This window comes from Cervus canadensis, chromosome X (genome assembly GCF_019320065.1).
Source record: "Cervus canadensis isolate Bull #8, Minnesota chromosome X, ASM1932006v1, whole genome shotgun sequence".
NCBI classification, from domain to species: Eukaryota; Metazoa; Chordata; class Mammalia; order Artiodactyla; family Cervidae; genus Cervus; species Cervus canadensis.
In genome coordinates this window covers 80,350,721-80,374,812 of record NC_057419.1, presented here as the reverse complement: position 1 = coordinate 80,374,812, position 24,092 = coordinate 80,350,721, and the positions used below count along the sequence as shown (strand labels likewise).

Genomic DNA, 24,092 nt, shown 5'->3' with positions numbered 1-24,092 from the left:
CAAAGGAAAACAGTATGGAGGTTTCTTAAACATTTAAAAATAGAATTTATGATAAAGAAATGCTACTTCTGTGTATGTCCAAAAGAATTGAAAGCACAGGTTCAAACAGATATCTGTACACCTATTTCCTAGCAGTATTGCTCATAGTAGTCAAAAGGTGATGCAATCCCAATTGTAAGTTGATGAATGAGTGGATAAACAAAATGATGTGGTATGTATATATAATGTAATATTTTTCAGCTTTAAAAAGGAAAAGAAATTCAGATAAATGCTATAACTTGTATGGAACTTGAAGAATTATAAGGCTCAGTAAAATAAGCCAGGCACAAAAGGATTATTTATGACTCCACTTTTATTAGGTACCTAAAATTATGAAATTCATAGAAACAAAAAGTAAAATGGTGGCTGCCAGGGACTGAAGTTAGGAAGGAATGGGGATTTATTGTTTAATGAGGATAGAGTTTCAATCTGAGGAAGTGAAAAATATTCTGGAGGTGGATGATGATAATGTTTCACAACAATGTGAATGTACTTAATGACACTGAACTGTGTACTTAAAAATGCTTCAAATGATAAATTTTGTTATATATATTTTGCCACACTAAAAAAATAATATGGCATAATGAATAGGTGATCAGTTATTACTTCACTAACTCTGGAGAAAACTGATATGGAAAAGCTCACTTTTACATATATCTAACTATAACATCAAATACTTTGGCCACCCGATGTGAAGAACTGACTCATTAGAGTCACTCAGTTGTGTCCAACTCTTTGCGATGCCATGAACTGTAACCTAACAGGCTCCTCTAACCCTGGAATTTTCCAGGCAAGAGTACTCCAGTGGGTTGCCATTTCCTTCTCCAGGGGATCTTCCCGACCCAGGGATCAAACCCAGGTCTCCCACATTGCAGGCAAAGGCTTTACCTTCTGAGCCACCAGGGAAGCCCACATATATTTAACTATAATATCCAATACTTTGGCCACCTGATGTGAAGAACTGACCCATTGGAAAAGACCCTGATGCTGGGAAAGATTGAAGGCAGGAGGAGAAGGAGATGACAGAGGATAAGATGGTTGGATGGCATCACCAACTCCATGGACCTGAGGTTGAGCAAGCTCCGGGAGTTGGTGATGGACAGGGAAGACTGTTAAATCAATTTTCCTCAAACTATTTTTCATTGTAATATTCCATTTCTCCCAAATTTAATTATCCTTTTGTCTGCGAGATAAAATTCAAAAGTTTTCATCTTGACATTTCTGGCTATCAAAAATATGGTACGTAATTGAGTTTTTAATTGCTCTTCCAGATACCTTTATGTCTAAAGTCTCTGCTCATATCTATGAAGCTTTCTCCTTTACTTTCATGGCTTGGGTTGCGATTTTTTCCCTAGATCTGAAATTCCCTCCATTCTTTTTTTATGCGTACAAAGTACACATTCTACCTGGTTCATGAATTTCTCTTGAGGATGCCATCCATACGGATCTGTCTTCTGAATTCTGATAACTTAACTGACTGTAAATTTGTCACTTGGACTTAGGTTATTATCAGCTGCTACGTTTGTGTGTGAGTGTGTGTGTATATATATATATATGACTTCCCTAGTGGTTCAGAGAGTAAAGCATCTGCCTATAATGATGGAGACCCATGTTCGATCCTTGGGTCAGGAAGATCCTCTGGAGAAAGAAATGCCAACCCACTCCAATACTCTTGCTTGGAAAATCTCATGGACAGAGGAGTGTGGTAGGCTACAGTCCATGGGGTCACAAAGAGTCGAACACAACTGAGTGATGTCACTTCACTTTATATACACACACAGACACACACACACAGACACATATATATGTAATGTGTGTGTGTGTTCATGCATTCTATCTTGAAAGGGAAAAGTGAAAATGTTAGTTGCTCAGTCATGTCTGACTTTGTGATCTAGTGGCCTGTAGCCTGATAGTCTCCTCTGCCCATGGAATTTTCCAGGCAAGAATAATGGAGTGGGTAGCTATTCCCTTCTCTAGGGGATCTTCCCATCTTAGGAATAGAACATGAGTGGTAAAGCTACAAAGCAACATGACAGACAAAAATGTAGCACACTTTGTTAATCCAAATTAATGTCTCCCATTCAAAGAAGCTACCTGTGAGAAATTAAATACTTAATGCAATACAGTCATTGTTCAGAACATTATAAACACATCTCTTTGGGATTTTTTTCCTGTTTATTTTGCAGTGATAAGCCTTTATCCTTTGAGAACTGATTCAGTTTTTGAAACAGTAAAGTTGTGATTTGAGCTGGTGAATAGTTGAGTAATATAGCTTGTAATAAAAATATATTTACTCTTACTTCGGTCTCATTTTATAGAGTGACTATTAAATGATAAAACAATGCATTCTTTTCATACACTTCTCATGATGAATCTGGAATGCATATGCAGGATTTCTTCAAAATATTTTGAGCCTAGGAGTAAGGATAAAATTTTAAAAATAATTAAACCTCTGAAAGGATTAACACTTACTTGGAAAACTACTTTTTGGTAGCTTAAAAATCCTCCTTATTTCTGAAAAAAAATAATCAAATAAATAATGAATAAATAGAAATATTTTACCGTTCAACACAGGCAGAAAGTCTGGAGCAATGGTTAGAAGCAGGGGCATCATGACCCCCAACCACATATAAGAATCCATTGTATGTTGCAACTCCTACACCTCCACGTCTTTTGGACATTGGAGCACACAGACTCCACTTGTTAGTGTGTGGGTCAAAATATTCCATAGATTTGAGGCAGGAACTTCCATCACGTCCACCAATAGCATATAGCCTAGAATAAAGACAGAAGTATGTGTATGCGTGTATATATGTGCATAGAATGAAAGTGAAAATACACTGTACACAGCATTGGACAGTGCATTCTACTCCCTCAGTATTTTATAGTGAAAGGCCTGAATTTGTGAAGGCATTTGTTCAAGTCTACCTTACCCCAAACTTACCTGCTTCATAATATTTTGAAAGGTTCTTTGATATAATAGATTAAAGGTTTATATGGGAAATGAACTACAGAGAAAGGAAAGAGATAACAAAAGCATTTGTAGTATTTATCTACTAAATTACAATAAAGCTGAACATTTTTAAAGTTGATAAGATCTTTCCAAAACCCAAATCCAGGAACCTTACAATTTTAGCTAAATTTAATTGCCTAGCATTAGACTCTCTAATGTCTTAGTGAGCTACTTTATTTAGTGTAAAAAAATTTGTAACTAAGAAGATATTAATTTAACAAATAGCTAAGGGAATAGGATGAAACCTAAAAACCAGATTGTTTTCCCTAGAAAGATGTGTTATCTATAACATTTCTCTCATAAATTTTAAAATGCCAATTCTTTTGATTAGCAGTGTTTTTAATTTGTTATTGTTGTTCAGTTGCTAACTCGTGGCCTACTCTCTGTGACTGTAAGGACTGTAGCACACCAGGCTTCCCTGTCCTTCACTATCTCCTGGAGTCCACTCAAACTCATGTCCGTTGAGTCTCTGATGCCATCCAACCATCTCCTCTTCTGTCATCCCCTTCTCCTCCAGCCTTCAATCTTTCCCAGCATCAGGGTCTTTTCCAGTGAATCGGCTCTTCACATCAGCTGGCCAAAGTATTGGAGTTTCAGCTTCAGCATCAGTCTTTCCAATGAGTATTCAGGGTTGATTTCCTTTAGGCTTGACTGGTTGGATCTCCTTGATGTCCAAGGGACTCTCTCCTCCAGCCCCACAGTTCAAAAGCATCAATTATTTGGCACTCCACCTTTTTTATGCACCAACTCTCACAACCGTATATTATTACTGAAAACACCATAGCTTTGACTATTCAGATCTTTGTCAGCAAAATATTATATCTGCTTTTTAATATACTGTCTAGTTGTGTCATAGCTTTCCTTTCAAGGAGCAAGTTTCTTTTAATTTCATGGCTGCAGTCACCATCCATAGTGATTTTGGAGCCCCCCAAAATGACGTTTGTCACTGTTTCCATTTTTCCTCACCTATTTGCCATGAAGTGATGGAATCAGATGCCATGATCTTCATCCTTTGAATGCTGAGTTTTAAGCCAGCTCTTTCACCCTCATCAAGAATCCCTTTAGTTCTGTTTTCTTTCTGCCATTTGAGTGCTATCATCTGCACATCTGAGGTTGTTGATATTCCTCCCAGCAATCTTGATTCCAGCTTGTGATTCATCCAGTCCAACATTTTTCATGAGGTACTCTGTATAGAGGGGGCTTTCCTGATGCTCATCTGGTAAGAATCATCCTGCACTGCAGGAGACCCACTCCAGTATAATTGCCTGGAGAATTCTATGAACAGAGGAGCCTGGCAGGTTACAGTCCACAGGGTCACAAAGAGTCAGACATGACTGAACGACTTTCACTTCACCCTTCACAGAAGTCAAATAAGCAGGGTGACAACACACAGCCTTGACACACTCCTTTCTCAATTTTGAACCAGTCCATTGTTCCATGGGGTCACAAGGAGTCGGACACGACTGAGAGACTGAACTGAACTGAACTGATTGTTCCATGTACAGTTCTAACTGTTGCTTCCTGACCTGCATGCAGGTTTCTCAGGAGGCAGATAAGGTGGTCTGATATTTTTATCTCTTTAAGAATTTTCTACAGTTTGTTGTGACCCACACAGTCAAAGGCTTTTGTGTAGCCAATGAAGCAGAAGTAGATTTTTTTTATTATTTTAGTCTAATTTAAATTTAATCCCACACCAATAGAGAAGATCAACATTTATTAAACTATATGCCTATAACTGCCCTTCATGCTCAGTTGTGAAAAATAGCAAGTTAGCAAGACAAAATTAAATTAAGTTCAATTATTTCAGCCTCTTTTGTAATAGGTAAGAGATCACTACTGAGTGACAGGATATCATTCAGGTTAGGCTAAAGATAATCAGATTTAGGAGTATTTTAAACCCTAAAAAAACTGTAAGTCTGGGTTTCCTGTTCTTACTTTGTGCACAAGGTGCTAAAAATATCTGCATTGAACTTTCTATTGAACCCAATTATATGATGAGATACTGACTTTATGGATACAGACACACAAAATTGTCTCCTGCCACTGACCCATCCTGATGTCTGAAATTTTCATCATTCAAGTTCCTCCTATATGCTTGTCATGATCTCCAAAGATCCCTTTTCAGAAAGCACACAATTACCAGTTACCTACAAAAAGAATAATTCAAGCTTGTAGAAACTTCTAATATCATCAAGTTTCAATATATTATTTTCTCTCATAGGAAAGTGATCAGAAAGTAGGAAAGATTCAGAAAGATGGGACTAGCTATAATTCTAGAACACTTAGGAGAGTGAGTTATAAAGAGAAAAAAGACTTAGCATATTAGAGAAACAGACTGAAGTTTTGATAAGTCGAGAATAAGTTATAACCAAAAAATGGTAGCTTCTTAAGGGTAAGATTGAAACTGGCTTGCCTACAAAAGTGTTTCTAAATGTTAATGTGTAATACAAGTTACTTGAGGATCTTCTTAAAATGTCTATTCTGATTCAGGAGGTCTGGACTGGGGTTAAGGTTCAGCATTTCTAAATAGATCTCAGGTAGTAATGTTACTGCTGGTCTCAGGCTATTTAATTAAGTGTTCATTTTAGATAAATATTTTCCATCATAATGAAGGGAGAGTTCCAACAAAGGCCTTTTACAATCCATTACTATGATGTCCTAGTCACCGGGAATGCTTATTGTTAGGTATATCACATCATTGAAGTGTTGTACTACATAAAATGGGAGCAAAAGCATGCATGTTTGGCTCTACTCACTTATTGTTTAATGCGACTACACCAACTGTGCTTCTAGGAGTTGACATACTGGCCACGTAATTCCACTGACGTCCCTCAGGGTCCCATCTTTCTACAGTATTTAGATAACTCCATCCATCATGGCCACCAACAGCATACATTGGTCCTTCAAGTGTGGCTACACCTAAAGGATAAAAATAGCATGAGAGCTCACCTAGGTAGGGCATATATACTGGATGTTTCATTTTACAAGGAAAGAACTACTTAAAAATTTGATTTTTGTCTATTAATAGTTTTGTAAATAGCTATTTAATGAATAATTTGCCAATCTTGATTTGAAACTAAAACTAAATATGGTCTTTTAACCCCAGGAAATATCATGGAATGTTATCATGGTTATAATGCTAAAGTCACAGAAAGTAGGCAAACACACCATTTCTTATGATTAACAGAAAAGGGAAGATGATGTTTCTGTCACAGTTTAAATGTCATTTTTCAAATATAAAAGATAAATGAGATATGATACTGAATCTTAGACAAATAATAACTCTGATAGATCTTTCTATTCCCATATTTTTATTAAAGGGATAAAAATGATTCCCATAGGACATCTTAGTAGACAGGGGTTTTTGAGGTTTAGTTAGAAATTTGTTAAAAAAAAAAAAAAAAAAGAAAAAAGAAATTTGTTCTATTCAGTTCAGTCACTCAGTCATGTCCAACTCTTTGCAACCCCATAGGCTGCAGCAAGCCAGGCCTCCCTGTCCATCACCAACTCCCGAGTTTACTCAAACTCATGGCCATTGAGTCGGTGATGACATCCAACCATCTCATCCTCTGTCATCCCCTTCTCCACCCACCTTCAATCTTTCCCAGATCAGGGTCTTTTCAAATGTGTCAGTGGTTCAAATCAGGTGGCCAAGTATTGGAGCTTCAGCTTCAGCATAAGTCTTTCCAATGAATATTCGGAACTGATTTCCTTTAGGATGGACTGGTTGGATCTCCATGCTGTCCAAGGGACTCTCAAGAGTCTTTTCCAACACCGCAGTTCAAAAGTATCAATTTTTCCATGCTCAGCTTTCATTATAGTAAAACTCTCATATCATACATGCCTTCAGGAAAAAACATAGCTTTGACTAGACAGACATTTGTTGGCAAAGTAATGTTTCTTGTTTTTAATATGATGTCTAGGTTGGTCCTAACTTTTCTTCCAAGAGCAAGTGTCTTTTAATTTCATGGCTGCAGTCACAATCTGCAGTGATTTTGGAGCCCCCCAAAATAAAGTCTGTAACTGTTTCCAATGTTCCCCCATTTATTTGCCATGAAGTGATGGGACCAGATGCCATAATCTTAGTTTTCTGAATGTTGAGCTTTAAGCCAACTTTTTCACTCTCGTCTTTCACTTTCATCAAGAGGCTCTTTAGTTCTTCTTCAATTTCTGCCATAAAGATGGTGTCATCTGCATATCTGAGGTTATTGATATTTCTCATGTAAATCTTGATTCCAGCTTGTGCTTCATCCAGTTCAGCATTTCTCATGATGTACTCTGCATGTAAGTTTGATAAGGAGGGTGACAATATACAGCCTTGTCATACCCCTTTCCCAATTTGGAACCAGTCTGTTGTTCCAGATCCAGTCCTAACTGTTGCTGCTTGACATGAATGCAGATTTCTCAGGAGGCAGGTCAGATGGTCTGATAATTCCATCTCTTGAAGTATTTTCCACAGATTAGTGTGATCCACACAGTCAAAGGTTCTGGCATAATCAATAAAGCAGAAGTAGATTTTTTTTTCTGGAAATCTTTTGCTTTTTCTATGATCCAATGGTTGTGGACAATTTGATCTCTGGTTCCTCTGCCTTTTCTAAAGCCAGCTTGAACATCTGGAAGTTCATGGTTCATGTATTGTTGAAGCCTGGCTTGGAGAATTTTGAGCATTACTTCACTAGCGTGTGAGATGAGTGCAATTATGAGGTAGTTTGAGCATTCTCTGGCATTGCCTTTCTTTGGGATTGGAATGAAAACTGACTTTTTCCAGTCCTGTGGCCACTACTGGCCAAATTTGCTGGCATATTGAGTGCAGTCATTTCACAGCATCGCCTTGTAGGATTTAAAATAGCTCAACTGGAATCCCATCACCTCCACTACCTTTGTTTGTAGTGATGCTTCCTAAGGCCCCCTTGACTTCACATTCCAGGCTGTCTGGCTCTAGGTGAGTGATCACACCATCATGATTATCTGGGTCATAAAGATTTTTTTGTCTAGTTCTTCTGTGTATTCTTACCACATCTTCTTAATATCTTCTGCTCTTGTTAAATCCATACCATTTCTGTCCTTTATTGAGTTCATCTTTGCCTGAAACCTTCCCTTGGTATCTCTCATTTTCTTGAGGAGATCTCTAGTCTTTTCCATTTTATTGTTTCCCTCTATTCCTTTTCACTGGTTACTGAGGAAGGCTTTCTTATGTTTCCTTGCTCTTCTTTGGTACTCTGTACTTCTTTGGTATATCTTTCCTTTTCTCCTTTGCCTTTTCCTTCTCTTCTTTTCATAGCTGTTTGTAAGGCCTCCTCAGACAACCTTGTTGCCTTTTTGCATTTCTCTTTCTTGGGGATTGTCTTGATCCCTGCCTCCTGTACAATGTCAGGAACCTCTGTCCTTTGTTCTTCAGGCACTCTGTCTATCAGATGTAGTCCCTTGAATCTATTCATCAGTTTCACTGTATAATCATAATGGATTTGAGTTAGGTCATGCCTGAATGGTCTAGTGGTTTTCCCTACTTTCTTCAATTTAAATCTGAATTTGGCAATAACAAGTTCATGATCTGAACCCCAGTCTGCTCCCAGTTTTGTTTTTGCTGACTGTATAGGGCTTCTCCATATTTGGCTGATTTTTTCCATTGGATTCTATGAATAGTTCCTTTCTGTTTCTCATCCGCACTAGGAATTCACATTACTGGTTCCTCCCACCACATTCTTCACTATCTCAATTTGCCATCCACTCTACCTCTTCTATCCCTTTAGCAATAGCAATTAATTACGAGTTTTAAAATTTGCTTTGGTGTCTCTGTAAGATATGTTTTCTAAAAACAATCACACTTACAGAACTGAACTTAATAATTACATTTGATATTATTTGTCATTTATATTGGAGCAAACAATACCCATCCTGGATATGTCACAATTTAGCTGTGTAAAATTTGGTTCTTTAAAAGCAATGCAATTATTCTTTTCTTAAAAAAAAAAAAAAACTCTGCAGTATTGAAACATACGGAGTCTAGCATGAAGAAAAGCGGACCTTGACAAGCCATCAGGAGAATCAAAGTTCCTCACTGTTCAAGAAGTATCTATCCCTTCTTAAACTTCTTGGGAACCTCTGACTTAAGTATAAATTAGGGCTGCTCTCAATGAAAGTGGTTTTCCTAAATAGTCCTGACTTCAAACTGCATCCAAAGGCTTTTGCCTAAATGTAGATTTGATTCTTATGGGAAGGGACACTAGTAACTAGAAACACAATGTCTCTCCATTAGCAAGTGTTTTTTTTTTTTTTTTTTTCTTTCTCTAAACTGACCTTAGAAGAAAACTTGTAGTTGCATGCTCCTCAACAATTCATTCTTTCTATAAGACATTATCCTTCCTGAATTGGGACCCCTTTAAAATACTAGTGGAATGGAGGTAAAATTACAATGAGTATGACACCTGAAACAAGGAAAAAAACTTTCACAGGATTTTACCATTTATTTAAACTTTTCAGAATTTTCAGACATTTTGAATAGAAGAGTATGACTAAATTACAATGATATGCACTTATTTAAGTTCTAGTAAATGTACAATCTTTAGAAACTATGCAACATTAAACTCTTACCTAAGCCATGCCTGTGTGTTGACATGGGAGGCATCACTGTCCAGATTTTGCCAACTGGATTAAAACATTCCACAGTATTCAAAGTTTTTAAACCATCTCTTCCTCCCACAACATAGAGTTTGTTATCAATAACAGCAACTCCAAACTGAAGCCTACGCCCATTCATGGTGCCAATGTGTAGCCAGCTGTTGGTCCGGAGGTCATATTTTTCAATTGTAGTGGTACCTGTTAAAGGGATATTGAACAATGCTAAAAACTACTTGTGTAAAAATTTTTCATCATTCATATTATATTTATGTATCTATATTTATAGTATAGAATTGGTGATTGCAGTTCAAATTAAAATAAGTAGTTCAGATAATTCCCCAACCCATAAGACAAGGCAAGGATAATATTTCACCACTTCTGAATCCAAATGGAAAAGTTAGAATAATATATTTACTTAATATATATGGTTTATATGTTTATAATGACCTCTTTGGCTATAATATGCTACTGGTAGTACTAGCACAGGTTCCAGACACCATATTTTACAATAAAAACTGCTTTGGAATGTATTACTAACTGTTTACACTTCCATTATGGTTTTACTTTCCTATGAACATTCAATATACTAATTTATGCCCTTTTATTTTACTCAATTTGGTGTGTGTGTGTATGTGTTTATTTAAAATGCAAATGACTAAAGAAACAGAAAGGAAAATTTCTTTTAAATGGGCTTTCAGTGTTATTTCACATGATTCACATAATAACATTTCTGTCCTTTATTGTGTCCATCTTTTCATGAAATGTTCCCTTGGTATCTCTAATTTTCTCTAAGAGATCTTCCTGAAATGAAAACTAGTCTGCACTAATTACTAGAATTATGGAGCTATTAATGATGAAGTAAGTAGGAAATTGTACCAAGCTACATTAATCAACTATATATAGAAGACTTATATTGAAATGAGGTAGAAGTCTGCTTAAAGCCAAGTTATTTTTTCCAAACATTAAATAAAATATAAAATATGAATTTATTCCATATCTTTTATCTGCATCTATGAACACATATGACTGATAGTTTTGTATCTTTAATTCTGAAATGTCTTTAGCCCATTTTCCTACTTCTGCAGTTCAGTTGCTCCAACTAATCAAAATGTTGATCATCTAGCAGGCTTATTATGGCAACTCTGTATTTGATTGAAAAAGAGTTTTCCTTTTCTTAACTAATCTTTTTCTTTGGGACTCACTTCACATTTTTTTCTGTGTTTGTCAACTTTCTGCCCAAAAATGTTGCAAATATTGCTTCTTACTTCATTTCAAAGTTGTAATTCCAGCTGAGCTATTTCAAATTCTGAAAGATGATGCTGTAAAAGTGCTGCACTCAATATGACAGCAAATTTGGAATACTCAGCAGTGGCCACAGGACGTGAAAAGGTCAGTTTTCATTCAAATACCAAAGAAAAGCAATCCCAAAGAATGCTCAAACTACCGCACAATTGCACTCATCTCACATGCTAGTAAAGTAATGCTCAATATTCTCCAAGCCAGGCTTCAGCAATACGTGGACCGTGAACTTCCAGATGTTCAGGCTGGTTTTAGAAAAGGCAGAGAAACCAGAGATCAAATTGCCAACATCTGCTGGATCATCAAAAAAACAAGACAGTTCCAGAAAAAACATCTATTTCTGCTTTATTGACTCTGCCAAAGCCTTCGACTGTGTGGATCACAATAAACTATGGAAAATTCTGAAAGAGATGGGGATACCAGACGACCTGATCTTCCTCTTGAGAAACCTATATGAAGGTCAGGAAGCAACAGTTAGAACTAGACATGGAACAACAGACTGGTTGCAAATAGGAAAAGCAGTATGTCAAGGCTGTATATTGTCACCCTGCTTATTTAACTTATATGCACAGTACATCATGAGAAACACTGGGCTGGGAGAAGCACAAGCTGGAATCAAGATTGCTGGGAAAAATATCAATAATATCTCAGATATTCAGATGACACCACCCTTATGGAAGAAAGTGAAGAGGAACTAAAAAGCCTCTTGATGAAAGTGAAAGAAGAGTGAAAAAGTTGGCTTAAAGCTCAACATTCAGAAATCTAAGATCATGGCATCCAGTCCCGTCCCTTCATGGGAAATAGATGAGGAAAGAGTGGAAATAGTGTCAGACTTTATTTTTTGGGGCTCCAACATCATTGCAGATGGTGATTGCAGCCATGAAATTAAAGGATGCTTACTACTTGGAAGGAATGTTATGACCAACCTAGATAGCATATTAAAAAGCAGAGACATTACTTTGCCAACAAAGTAGTCAAGGTTATGGCTTTTCCAGTGGTCATATATGGATGTGAGAGTTGGACTGTGAAGAAAGCTGAGCGCTGAAGAATTGATGTTTTTGAACTGTGGTGTTGGAGAAGACTCTTGAGAGTCCCTTGGACTGCAAGGAGATCCAACCAGTCTATCTTAAATGGGATCAGTCCTGGGTGTTCATTGGAAGGACTGATGCTGAAGCTCAAACTCCAATACTTTGGGCACCTCATGTGAAGAGTTGACTCGTTGGAAAAGACCCTGATGCTGTGAGGGATTGGGGGCAGGAAGTGAAGGGGGCGACAGAGGATGAGATGGCTGGATGGCATCACCGACTCGATGGACATGAGTTTGAGTAGACTCTGGGATTTGGTGATGGACAGGGAGGCCTGGAGTGCTGCAATTCATGGGGTCACAAAGAGTCGGACATGACTGAGCGACTGAACTGAGCTGAACTGATTCAGCTCACTTATGATCTATTCAAGGGCCAATAAGATCAACTAAACTTTGTGGTATTGTTTAGAATGATTGTTCCTGTAGTTGTGAATATATCTAATTTAGTGATTTCTTCCATCTATTATTAAAGTGAACTTAAAATCACTATATTAGCCTTTATTTGTTCCCTGCCACACTGTCTCTCAGAATTCATCATTTTAGTATGTGAAACTTTACTGACTACCTGGCATGCACAAAAGCCTGAAGTTTAGCATTCAACCATTTAAAAATTTTGACTGAGTGATCATACTTACAACTTTTTGATGACTCTTTTAATAAACACGGTAGGGGTTATAGTTAATTCCAGACACTTGTGTGGTATCTATATTTAGCAACTAATTCCAAGGTAATTGTATGAGTCAAAAGGAATTAAAGACTGAGGAAATACTATATTCCCTAAGCATCAAATGGTGAAAGTTCAAAAAGTATCTTATAAAGATAAAAAAACAAAAAACAAAAAAAACTACACATTGTAAAAAAAAAAAAGGCATGCATATAGAAAATTTTTTAAGAATGTAAATTGATATTTTTTAAAATGCAATATTGATTTACATAGATAAATGCTACCACCTTAATATTTTTGCTTTACATAGTTTTTTTTTTTTTTCTTTTCTTTTCTTTCTTTTTTTGCTCCTATGTGCTCACTCTGGTTTTTCTATTCTAAAACCCTCAAAGAGAGGGGTCAGTTTTGTTGTTGGTGCTCTTTCATCTAAAATACGCAATACAAGGGTGAAACAGATCACCAGCCCAGGTGGGATGCATGAGACAAGTGCTCGGGCCTGGTGCACTGGGAAGACCCAGAGGGATTGGGATGGGGAGGGAGGTGGGAGGGGGGATCGGGATGGGGAACACATGTAACTCTATGGCTGATTCATGTCGATGTATGACAAAACCCACTGCAATGTTGTGAAGTAATTAGCCTCCAACTAATAAAACTAATTGAAAAAAAAATAAATTAAATAAAAAAAATAAAATACACAATACAAGGGTGAAACAGATCACCAGCCCAGGTTGGATGCATGAGACAAGTGCTCAGGGCTGGTGCACTGGGAAGACACAGAGGGATTGGGATGGGGAGGGAGGTGGGAGCGGGGATCGGGATGGGGAACACATGTAAATCCATGGCTGGTTCATGTCAATGTATGGCAAAAACCACTACAATATTGTAAAGTAATTAGCCTCCAACTAATAAAAATAAATTAAAAAAAAATAAAATAGCGGCAATATAGCAACAAAGAACATTAAATTTGAGTAATAATTCCCTGTCCAGTAGTTCTAAGATGATTCTCCTTGGCATGGCTATCCAACCTTGAGAGCCTTAGTTTCCTCATCTCTAAAATTAAGGTAATAAAAATCTATCTTGTAGCATTTCTGTGAGAATTAGGAATGATGTCTGCAAATTGCCAATCAAGGATCAGGTATTATAATAATTTTCACTATTATTGTAGTTTTCTGCAACTTTCCATAAAGCTTTTTATAGTTTCATATACTAAGTATTTCAAGAGTCTCAAAATGATGGCTTTACTTCTTTCCATATCAAACTCTGGTAGCAGAGTCAAGGGATTATAGACTCACATTTCACTCATTTTTGTAAGCTATTAAGGAGTTGAAGATACATATTACCATCTTGTGTAATATATTAATTTGTGTAATGTTAACTTAAAAGACAAGAACCTGAAAAAAATAACAAAAAAAGTAAATAAATACAAAAACCAAACAAATAAACACAAATTTTTCCATTTCTCATTCCGCTAGTTGGACTTTTTAAAAATCAAATATTATAGATAGCCATTTTTGCATTTTATGCTTAGTACCCTTTTGATTTAATATCAGACAAGACACCTTTTAAATTCTGTGTGTGTTCTTTCTATTCAAAAAAATGCAGTAAAATATCAAGTTGCTAGACTTGAAATCTATTATAACATTTTACTGTATTTGTTATTTTCTGAAGAACACAGTTTTGTGAAGTTACTCTACAATTTTGGAAAATAATTACAGTTGCAAACTCTTGTTATACATATTTATTATTAATTGACATATTTCCTATATGGACTTCCAATTGCACATGCCAAAAAAAAAATAGGTTTTCAGAAGCATAAAACTTTGATTTTTGCATCATTTTCTACAAGGCGTCAAAACATTTCCATGTATGATTTGGCAAATTTTAAGTGAATTGATTTTAGTTCCTACATAGCCAATTCTTAATTACAAAATCCTTGCCTCATTGTTTTGGCAACATGGTTCTATAGGTAGAAATCAGTACAAAGAGACAGAACTGTGGGAAATAATGTTTTAAGAAGTATTCAAGTTAGACATGATGGATTCAGAAATTTTTCCCTATTCCTATTGCAAACAATTCTTTTGTAAAATCGTTATTTTTATTACAGAATTGAATTGCTGATCTTGTTATCAACACTTCAAGTTTATTTGTAAATGGTCTTTGGTCATCTATCAGGAAATTGACAGCAAGAAATTAGAAGTCATTCTCCTATTTCTGTCAAAAAGCAAATTTGGAGGACCTCATCCCTTCCACTTATGAGAAATCTCTAAATTCTCCCTGAAAAGATCTTAGGCTGCAAAGCGAATGCTCAAATTAAAAAAAAAAAAAAAATTGCTGCCATAAGAGTCACAAAATACCCCAAATTGTCAACACATCCTTGTGAAAAAAAAGAACAAAGCTGGATGTATCACCCTCCCAGACTTCAGACCATACCACAAAGCTAAAGTCATCAAAACAGCATGGAACTAGCACCAAAACACATACAAAGATCAATGATACAGAACAGAAAGTACAGAAATAAGCCCCCCACACACATAGTCAATTAATCTATAACAAAGGAGGCATGCATATACAATGGAGAAAAGATAGTCTGCAACAAGTGGTGCTGAGAAAACTAAACAGCTACATGAAAAATAATGAGATAAGAATATTCCTTCATACCATATACAAAAATAAAATCAAAATGGTTTAAAGACCTAAATGTAAGATCTGGCACCATAAAACTCCTAGGAAAAAAAAGCAGAACACTACTTGACATAAATCACAGCAATATTTTTTGGTTCCATCACCTAAGGCAAAGGAAATAAAAGCAAAAAATAAACAACTGGGTCTAATTAAGCTTGAATGCTATTGCACAGTGAAGGAAAACACCAACAAAATGAAAAGGCATCCTATGGAATGGAGAAAATGTTTGCAAATTATGTGAAATACAAGAAATCAATATCAAAAATATGTAGCTCATACAACTCAATACAAAAAAATAAAAAATGGGTAGAACTGAATAGACATTTTTCCAAAGAAGACAAAAAGATAGCTAACTGGGAAATGAAAAGATGCTTAGCATTGCTAATTATTAAAGAAAGGTAATCAAAACCACAATGAGATATCACTTCACACCTATCAGCTGACTATCATCAAAAAGATTCCAAATAACAAATGATGGAGAGGATGTAGATAAATGGGAACCCTTGTACGCTATTGTTGGGAATATAAATTGGTATAACCACTATGGAAAATAGTATGACGGTTCCTCAAAAACTAAAAATAGAACTATCATATGATCCAGAAATCCCACTCTTGGGGTGTATCTACAGAAAAACAAAAACGCTAAATCAAAATTATGTATGCACTACAATGTTCACAGGAGAACTATACACATTACTCAAGACATGGAAGCAACCCAAGTGTCATCAACAGACAAATGTATTAAAAAGATGCGATATGTGTGTGTATGTGTATATATATATATATATATATATATATATATATATAATATGTGTATATATAGTATATATAATATAATATATAATAAAAATATATAATAATATTCCATTGTGTGTGTCTGCATATATATACAGACACACATAATGGAATATTATTCTGCCAAAAAGAGGGAAATTTTGCCATTTACACTAACATTGATGGGCCTAGACAATATTAAACTTAGTGAAATAAGTCAGACAAATATAAATATGTACATGATATCACTTATATGTGAAATAAAATAAAATTGACACAAATGAGTGTATATCCAAAACAGAAAAAGATACACACATATATTATAGAAAACAAACATATGGCTACTAAAAGTGAGAGGGAAGGAGGGAGGGACAAATTAGATGTGTAGGATTAACATATACAATCTACTGTTAATAAAATGGACAAGTAGAAAGAATACATTTTATAGCACAGGGGATAACAGCCATTATTATTTTTTTTAATTTCTTCATTTTTTTCCCAGTTATTTTATTAGTTGGAGGCTAATTACAATATTGTAGTGGTTTTTGCCATACATTGACATGAATCAGCCATGGATTTACATGTGTTCCCCATCCTGATCCTCCCTCCCACCTCCCTCCCTGTCAGTATACTAACACAGCCATTATCTTGTAATAATTTAGAGTATCATCTAAAAAAATACTGAATCACCATGCTGTAAACGTGAAACTGATATGATATTATAAGTCTATACTTCAATATAAATACATTAAATGTATCATACATAGCAAAATAAACTGCTTTCATAAGAGAAAAAGTACCTATTAACAGTTAAGGAACTCTAATGAAAGGCTTATATCCCATAAAGCAATAATAATAAGAAAAATGTGTCAGAAAATTTATATTACTTTATTTATAAAACTTAGCTTTAGGTGCACACATTTCAATATAGCTTTAATACCGCCCTCACAATTTGGAGGGTGTTAAGAGTAATTAAACTGAAAAAGGTCAGTTTTCATTCCAATCCCAAAGAATGCTCAAACTACTGCACAATTGCACTCATCTCACATGCTAGTAAAGTAATGCTCAATATTCTCCAAGCCAGGCTTCAGCAATACGTGGACCGTGAACTTCCAGATGTTCAGGCTGGTTTTAGAAAAGGCAGAGAAACCAGAGATCAAATTGCCAACATCTGCTGGATCATCAAAAAAGCAAGACAGTTCCAGAAAAAACATCTATTTCTGCTTTATTGACTCTGCCAAAGCCTTCGACTGTGTGGATCACAATAAACTGTGGAAAATTCTGAAGGAGATGGGAACACCAGACCACCTGACCTGCCTCTTGAGAAGCCTATATGCAGGTCGGGAAGCAACAGTTAGAACTGGACATGGAACAACAGACTGGTTGCAAATAGGAAAAGCAGTATGTCAAGGCTGTATATTGTCACCCTGCTTATTTAACTTATATGCACAGTACATCATGAGAAATGCTGGGCTGGGAGAAGCACAAGCTGGAATCAAGTTTGCCAGGAGAAATATCAATAACCTCAGATATGCAGATGACACCACCATTATGGCAGAGAGTGAAGAGGAACTAAAAAGCCTCTTGATGAAAGTGAAAGAGGAGAGTGAAAAAGTTGGCTTAAAGCTCAACATTCAGAAATCTAAGATCATGGCATCTGGTCCCATCACTTCATGGGAAACAGACGGGGAAAGAGTGGAAACAGTGTCAGACTTTATTTTTGGGGGCTCCAAAATCACTGCAGATGGTGATTGCAGCCATGAAATTAAAAGACGCTTACTCTTTGGAAGGAAAGTTATGACTAACCTAGACAGCATATTAAAAAGCAGAGACATTACTTTACCAACAAAGGTCCATCTGTTCAAGGCTATGGTTTTTCCAGTGGTCATGTATGGATGTGATAGTTAGACTGTGAAGAAAGATGAGCGTGGAAAAATTGATGCTTTTGAACTGTGGTGTTGGAGATGACTCTTGAGAGTCCCTTGGACTGCAAGGGGATCCAACCGGTCCATCCTAGAGGAGATCAGTCCTGGGTGTTCATTGGAAGGACTGATGCTGAAGCTCAAACTCCAATACTTTGGCCACCTCATGTGAAGAATTGACTCATTGGAAAATTCCCTGATGCTGTGAGGGATTGGGGGCAGGAGGAGAAGGGGCGGCCAGAGGATGAGATGGCTGGATGGCATCACTGACTCGATGGACATGAGTTTGAGTAGACTCTGGGATTTGGTGATGGACAGGGAGGCCTAGCGTCCTGCGATTCACGGGGTCACACAGAGTTGGACACGACTGAGCGACTAAACTGAACTGAACTGAAGAGTAATTAATTTGCTTCTGTTACCTTTCATAGCATCCATTCCTCCTACAGCGTAAAGTGCTCCCACAGTTGATTTTCTAGGCCTTGTCCTAGGACTTTGCATCATGGGTCTTCTCTCAGGTAAGAGATGATACTTCATAGCTTCCATCAGGAGTTTCTGACATTCAAGATCACCAGTAAACATGGAGCTGTTTTCAAGATCTGCCAGTAACTGAAAAGTAATGATGCATGGTATATGAAGTAAAGAACAGATCATTAGATGTAACATTTTCATTTATATAATTTTGGGGGAAACTCAAGCTAATTCTAATGTATGTGTTATTATTTAATATTTTAAGTTACTTAAGTAGCATTTTATCAATAAAAGCCTCATGGTAGTAACTAATTTACTAATGCCAATTTATTTGACATACTATTCCTCATTTGAATATGTATTTTGCATAAAATCTCCAGGAGTAAAAGTGAAAAAGCACTCATAAAATGTGTTACTGAAAGCAAAGTAAATGGTTGTGTCTTCACAAAGCAAGCATCTCCTGTCCAACTGCATGTAGCTAGAGAAACAGTCAAATTTTTGGTTGATTTAAGGGAGGTAGCACAAACATGCCCAATTAAAGTAATATCACCATGGGGGCTGCATCTTTATCATCAAATCAAAGCACAAAGCAGGTGCTTTTTTATCTATATATGTACATGTATATACAGGTAAAGTACATGTGTTAGTAATTAGGTAATTCATCGTCAGTAGTATATGATATCAATCCTTTCTAACCAATATTGCCTGACAGATAATATGACCCCAATTAAATGAAATAAAATCTAAGTAAAGTATTCTTCCTGAGACTAGTTGAGGAGAAGTTAAGAGCGTTTTAAGAATTTTTCCAAGGGTCATTTAGATTGGTTCTTAGAAGTTTGGAGTCCACATTATCTGTCATAGGATATTGTCAGGAAGAGCAAGCAGGTTGTTGAAAAGGAAGTACTAATCTTACCCCATAAAACTTCCCTGAAGTTTCCTGTGCTGCACTGGTTAAACTCAGCTCTGTTCTCACCCCACTTGTTATCTCTGATGGATCACTGTTTTGACTTGGCTGGTGAGATTCCAGGTACTTCCTTTATGCAGTGTTAAATTAAGGGTTTCTGATCCTGTACACCAGTGAATGTCACATTTTTAAGAGTCACCTGAAAAACTTGCTAAAATACAGATTCCTTGGCTTCAACTGCATAAATTTTTTCAGTAGATTTTGGGGGCCTGAGAAGCTGAGTTTCAAACAAGCTTCCAGTCTTAACAGTAAATATATACTGGAAGTTCCAAAGATGGCAGAGAATAAAGACTCTGAATTCATCTCTTCTCCCGGGCACATGAAAATTACAACTATTTCCAGGATAGCTATCGATTAAAAAAAAAAAAAAAAAAAGACCAGAACCTATTAGAAAAGATAATCTACAACTAAAGATGTAAAGAAGGAACCACAAGTTGGGTAGGAGGGATAGAATCTTGGTATAGTCAAGACGCACAATCCTAGGGTGGGTGGTCCACAAACAGAATAACTACAACCCCTCAAAAGAGGGAGGGCTCTAAGCCCCACATTAGGCTCCCTAGCGCAGGTGTCCTATACCAGGAAGACTCCAGACTATTTAGCTTTGAAGGCCAGCAAGGTTTATATTCAGGAGACTCAGAGGGCTGTGAGAAATAGTGACTCTATACTTAAAGGGGACACACAAAATTTCACATGGTCTGGGATCCAGGGAAAAAACAGAAACTTGAAAAGAGACAGGGTCAGAGCTACCAGCTGATTTTAGAGTCACCAGGAAAGGCAATAGACAGCAGCTCACCTTAGAATCAGACATGGGCAGCAACCATTGTGGGAGTTCATTCTATCATGTGGACACTGGTCCTAGCAAGGACCATTTTGGAAAATTCCCTTTAGCTTAATAGCCTTAGCAGCCAGACCTGCCCCCATCCAACAGACTATAGGCACTAATCTTGGGATGCCTCAGGTGAAACAACTAACTGAGCAGAGACATAACCCTACTCACCAGAAGATGTGGTGTATACACACACACACACACACACACACACACACACGCTGGAATACTACTCAGCCATTAAAAAAAAATTCCCATTTGCAATAGCATGGATGATCCTGGAGGGTGTTATGCTCTGTTTTCATATATATATATGAAAACATATATATATATATATATGTATATTTTGTATGTATATATATATATGTATGTATGTAATATATATATTTATATACATAAAATCTGCCATACACTTGAAACTAACACAACATTGTTATGTATTTCAATAAAGTTGATTATTGACTATAATGATGCTCTAGTGCATCTGAAACTCTTTAACATGGTTTCAATCATAGTAGTTAATTACTCATGTTAGTTACTAGGTTTGATCCAGAATCTAACTCATTCCTAGAGTTTTCTCTGGGATGCTACTGTAATAATTACTATCACCTTTCCTAGAAGGTGGTAGGAAAAGAAAAAGAGATTTAGTCATTTCCCCTGCTTGTTACAAGTGCTGTTTGGTGAGAGAAAACTGAAACTAATGAGTATGCTGAAGTTTGGAGATTATCTGTAGGTCTTTTATTAAATCTTCTTTCCCCATCTCTTATTATTAATATTGCTAACCGAAGTCTGTATTGTCCTTCTGTGAAACAAATCCTGTGCTAGAAATTCTCCGTATAAAACAAATAAAGAATAGATTAATGTCCAGTTGTCATTTAGAACTATAACTTCCATTACCTGGGTAAGTTCCCATACCTGTGGTGGAAGTAACGGCAATCTGATGTAAGAAAGCAGCATTGCTAGGTCTTGTTGCCTAGCCTGCACATCATGCCCCACCCACAGCATTAGAGCTTGGAAAATGGTTTCTTCATCAGGCACATTAATGTCATCACTGCACAAAAGTTTTGAAATCTCATTAGCTGGAAGGAGGAGGAATTCTTGGTTCTGTATTACCTCGATGAAGTGTTCCTAGAAAAGAAAGAGCTACTGAAATTTTGTACTTTAACTTCTTAACAAAATAAGCTTATCAAAGAATTTCACTTTGTTAAACTTCAGAAAAAGTCAGAGAGACAGATATATGCATTTATAAAAAATAGATGCCATTGCCACCCATAAGAGGGGGGTTGGATGTGACTTCTGAAACTGAGGAACCAAAGAAAGCCTGGGGGAGGTAGCTCTGGCTATGCATTTGAGGGGGCAACATACTGAATTATTTCACGATGAGAAAAAAGAGTTCAATTAAAAACTCCTTCCTCTTGTGAAAAAACATGATCTATTAATCAAGGCAAAGGTATATTTTATAATGAATAAAGATCTACAAGTTAAGGTTTATCTGAAAGTGACTCTCATGGAGTTGTTTGTTGAGGGAGAGTGGGGCTATCTTTCAATTTTTATATATTTTACCTTAATTCTCCCTTCTGTCATTTGTGCTATATTTTTGTCAAGTATCAAATCTCAGACAGTTATGTTTCAACTTTTTTTAATCAAAATACTACTATGTTTTTCCTATTTATAATATTATATATTTTTCTTTGACAACACAATTACCATTTCCAATATTTTTCATAGTGAACATCTTAAGTTTAAATGCAGTAAAATATACTTTAAAAATTTATATAAACATGTCTAGTTGGTAATTTACATTGCCTAGTAAACTGATATTTTGGAAGCAGCTTAAGACAGCCTCTTTATAACTGGGGGATCTGGATAAACCAGATCACTCTTTCATCTCCATTCTGAGTTTAGTCATTGTGGGAGGTGAGATTTCTGCCAATGAACCACTTATCCCCTTGAGTTTATTCATTGTGAAACTCAGTTAACCTAATAACAAAATTCTCCATACACCAATTATCAGGCTTGATAGTCCCATCAGGAGGCTCTAAGACCGTAAATTCCAAGTTGACTTGCCTTTTTAGACAAAGAGCCTGCTGGTGACTAAGGCAAGCACCAGGGGGAGAACTGTTCATTTTACTATAGCAGATGTTCCTTGTTGAAAACCCTCTCACCTATAGCAAAGTGGTGAAGTTAGTACTAAAACTAATAATTCATTACACTTGTACAGCACTTCACACTTTAAAAATTTCTTTCACAAACATTAAGTCATCACCAATGCAATCTTGTGGAAAGTGTAATTACTGTTATGAGAAAACAGGCTATGAATTGGTTGATCTCCTGCACAGTAAATGACTAAGTGTGGACTCACATCTATGCCTTCAGGTCTACTTCATTTTATTTGATACTGCAACTGACTTTCATAAATGATATAATTTTTATGAAAGTGTTAAGAAAAAAATAAAACACTGCAAAACTTATGTCTACCTATTACTGGTAGTGTATGTAAACTTTGAAATCATACAACTATTATGCATGATCCCGTATCTCGTTCTCCTTTCTATCTACTGTCCGATGAAAGAAAATAAAAATAGAGAGAGAGAAAAAAAAAAAAAAAAGGAGATTAGCTTAGTATGTAAAACCTCAATGGCTAATTAAATTATATACATATGGCACTGAAATATCCAATAGTATAAAACAGGTATTTAGTCAAGTTTAAAGATTAATTTTTAACTGTTTTATTTTACTCCTAATTTCAAGGTAAACATTTTCTTCTAATCACCTTCCCAAGTGTCTTTTTTTGTGTGTGTGTCTGCCCTTGATTTGGTATTCATCTTTTAAAATCCACAATTACATTGTGTTAAATCATATTAAATGAATATAACCTATTTCCTGAATGTTTCATCGATGCAGACTACTATTTATATGACTGTGACGGTCAATTTTATGTGTCGACTTGACTCAGCCATGGAGTCTTCTGGCCGAACATTATTCTAGGTGTGTCTATGAGGATATATCTGGATGCGGCCCACTCACATTAGAGAAGGCAATCTGTTTCTTCAGTCTATGGTTCAAATGACTAACTAAATTTTTGGAGATTAACATTATTCTTAGACATTAAAGTTATTTGCATTTTAAACTATCAATGCAGTATTATAAAAGCATTATTATAGCATGATCTTGGCATATTTTACCACATTTATAATAGATACTAAAATAACTAAAGAGGGCTTAAAGGAGACATTATTGCATTTTTATGTACATCCTGCTTTAGCATTCAGTTTCAGTCACATAATAGGAAAAGGAAGACAAGTTCATTTTGAGCAACAAAAATAATTCAAGCTGTTTATCAGAATGTGTTTTGTCGGCAAGAGTAAGATACCAGACAGGAAACTGTTAATACTTAGTTCAAGAATTTAAGTAATTTAACAGGAAGTTTTCATGTTTGGCTTTTGTAGTAGGATTAACATTTGAACTGCTGTTCTATAGTTTATATGGCATCTATATTTAGGACATATGAATACAAATAGCATAACGAAATAACATGTTAAAATGTCAATCCATTATAATATGATTCTCAATATAAAGGTATCATTTCAGGAACATGTTTAAAACGTCAAATATTGAAAAATGACCAAGTGTGGGAAGAACAGAGAGGAAGTTTTACAAGAATTTTTTTAGAGAATCCAAATATTGCAAGTTTGAAAATTTTAAGGTCTATATAAAACTCTAGAAATATGTTTTAATT

General features: G+C 35.9%; 1 protein-coding gene across 2 annotated transcripts in view; it reads right to left on the bottom strand.

Annotated features, from left to right (window-relative positions):
* The window catches only part of KLHL4 (kelch like family member 4), a 123,722-nt gene that overhangs the window by 18,708 nt on the left and 80,922 nt on the right, over positions 1-24,092 (bottom strand). For both annotated transcript variants that reach the window (XM_043458951.1, XM_043458950.1), the window contains exons 5-9: positions 21,269-21,481; positions 18,515-18,701; positions 9,644-9,868; positions 5,809-5,971; positions 2,602-2,814 (exon numbers count right to left, since the gene is read on the bottom strand). In XM_043458951.1, the coding sequence (XP_043314886.1) occupies positions 2,602-2,814; positions 5,809-5,971; positions 9,644-9,868; positions 18,515-18,701; positions 21,269-21,481 (1,001 nt within the window). The remainder of the gene's footprint in view (positions 1-2,601; positions 2,815-5,808; positions 5,972-9,643; positions 9,869-18,514; positions 18,702-21,268; positions 21,482-24,092) is intronic.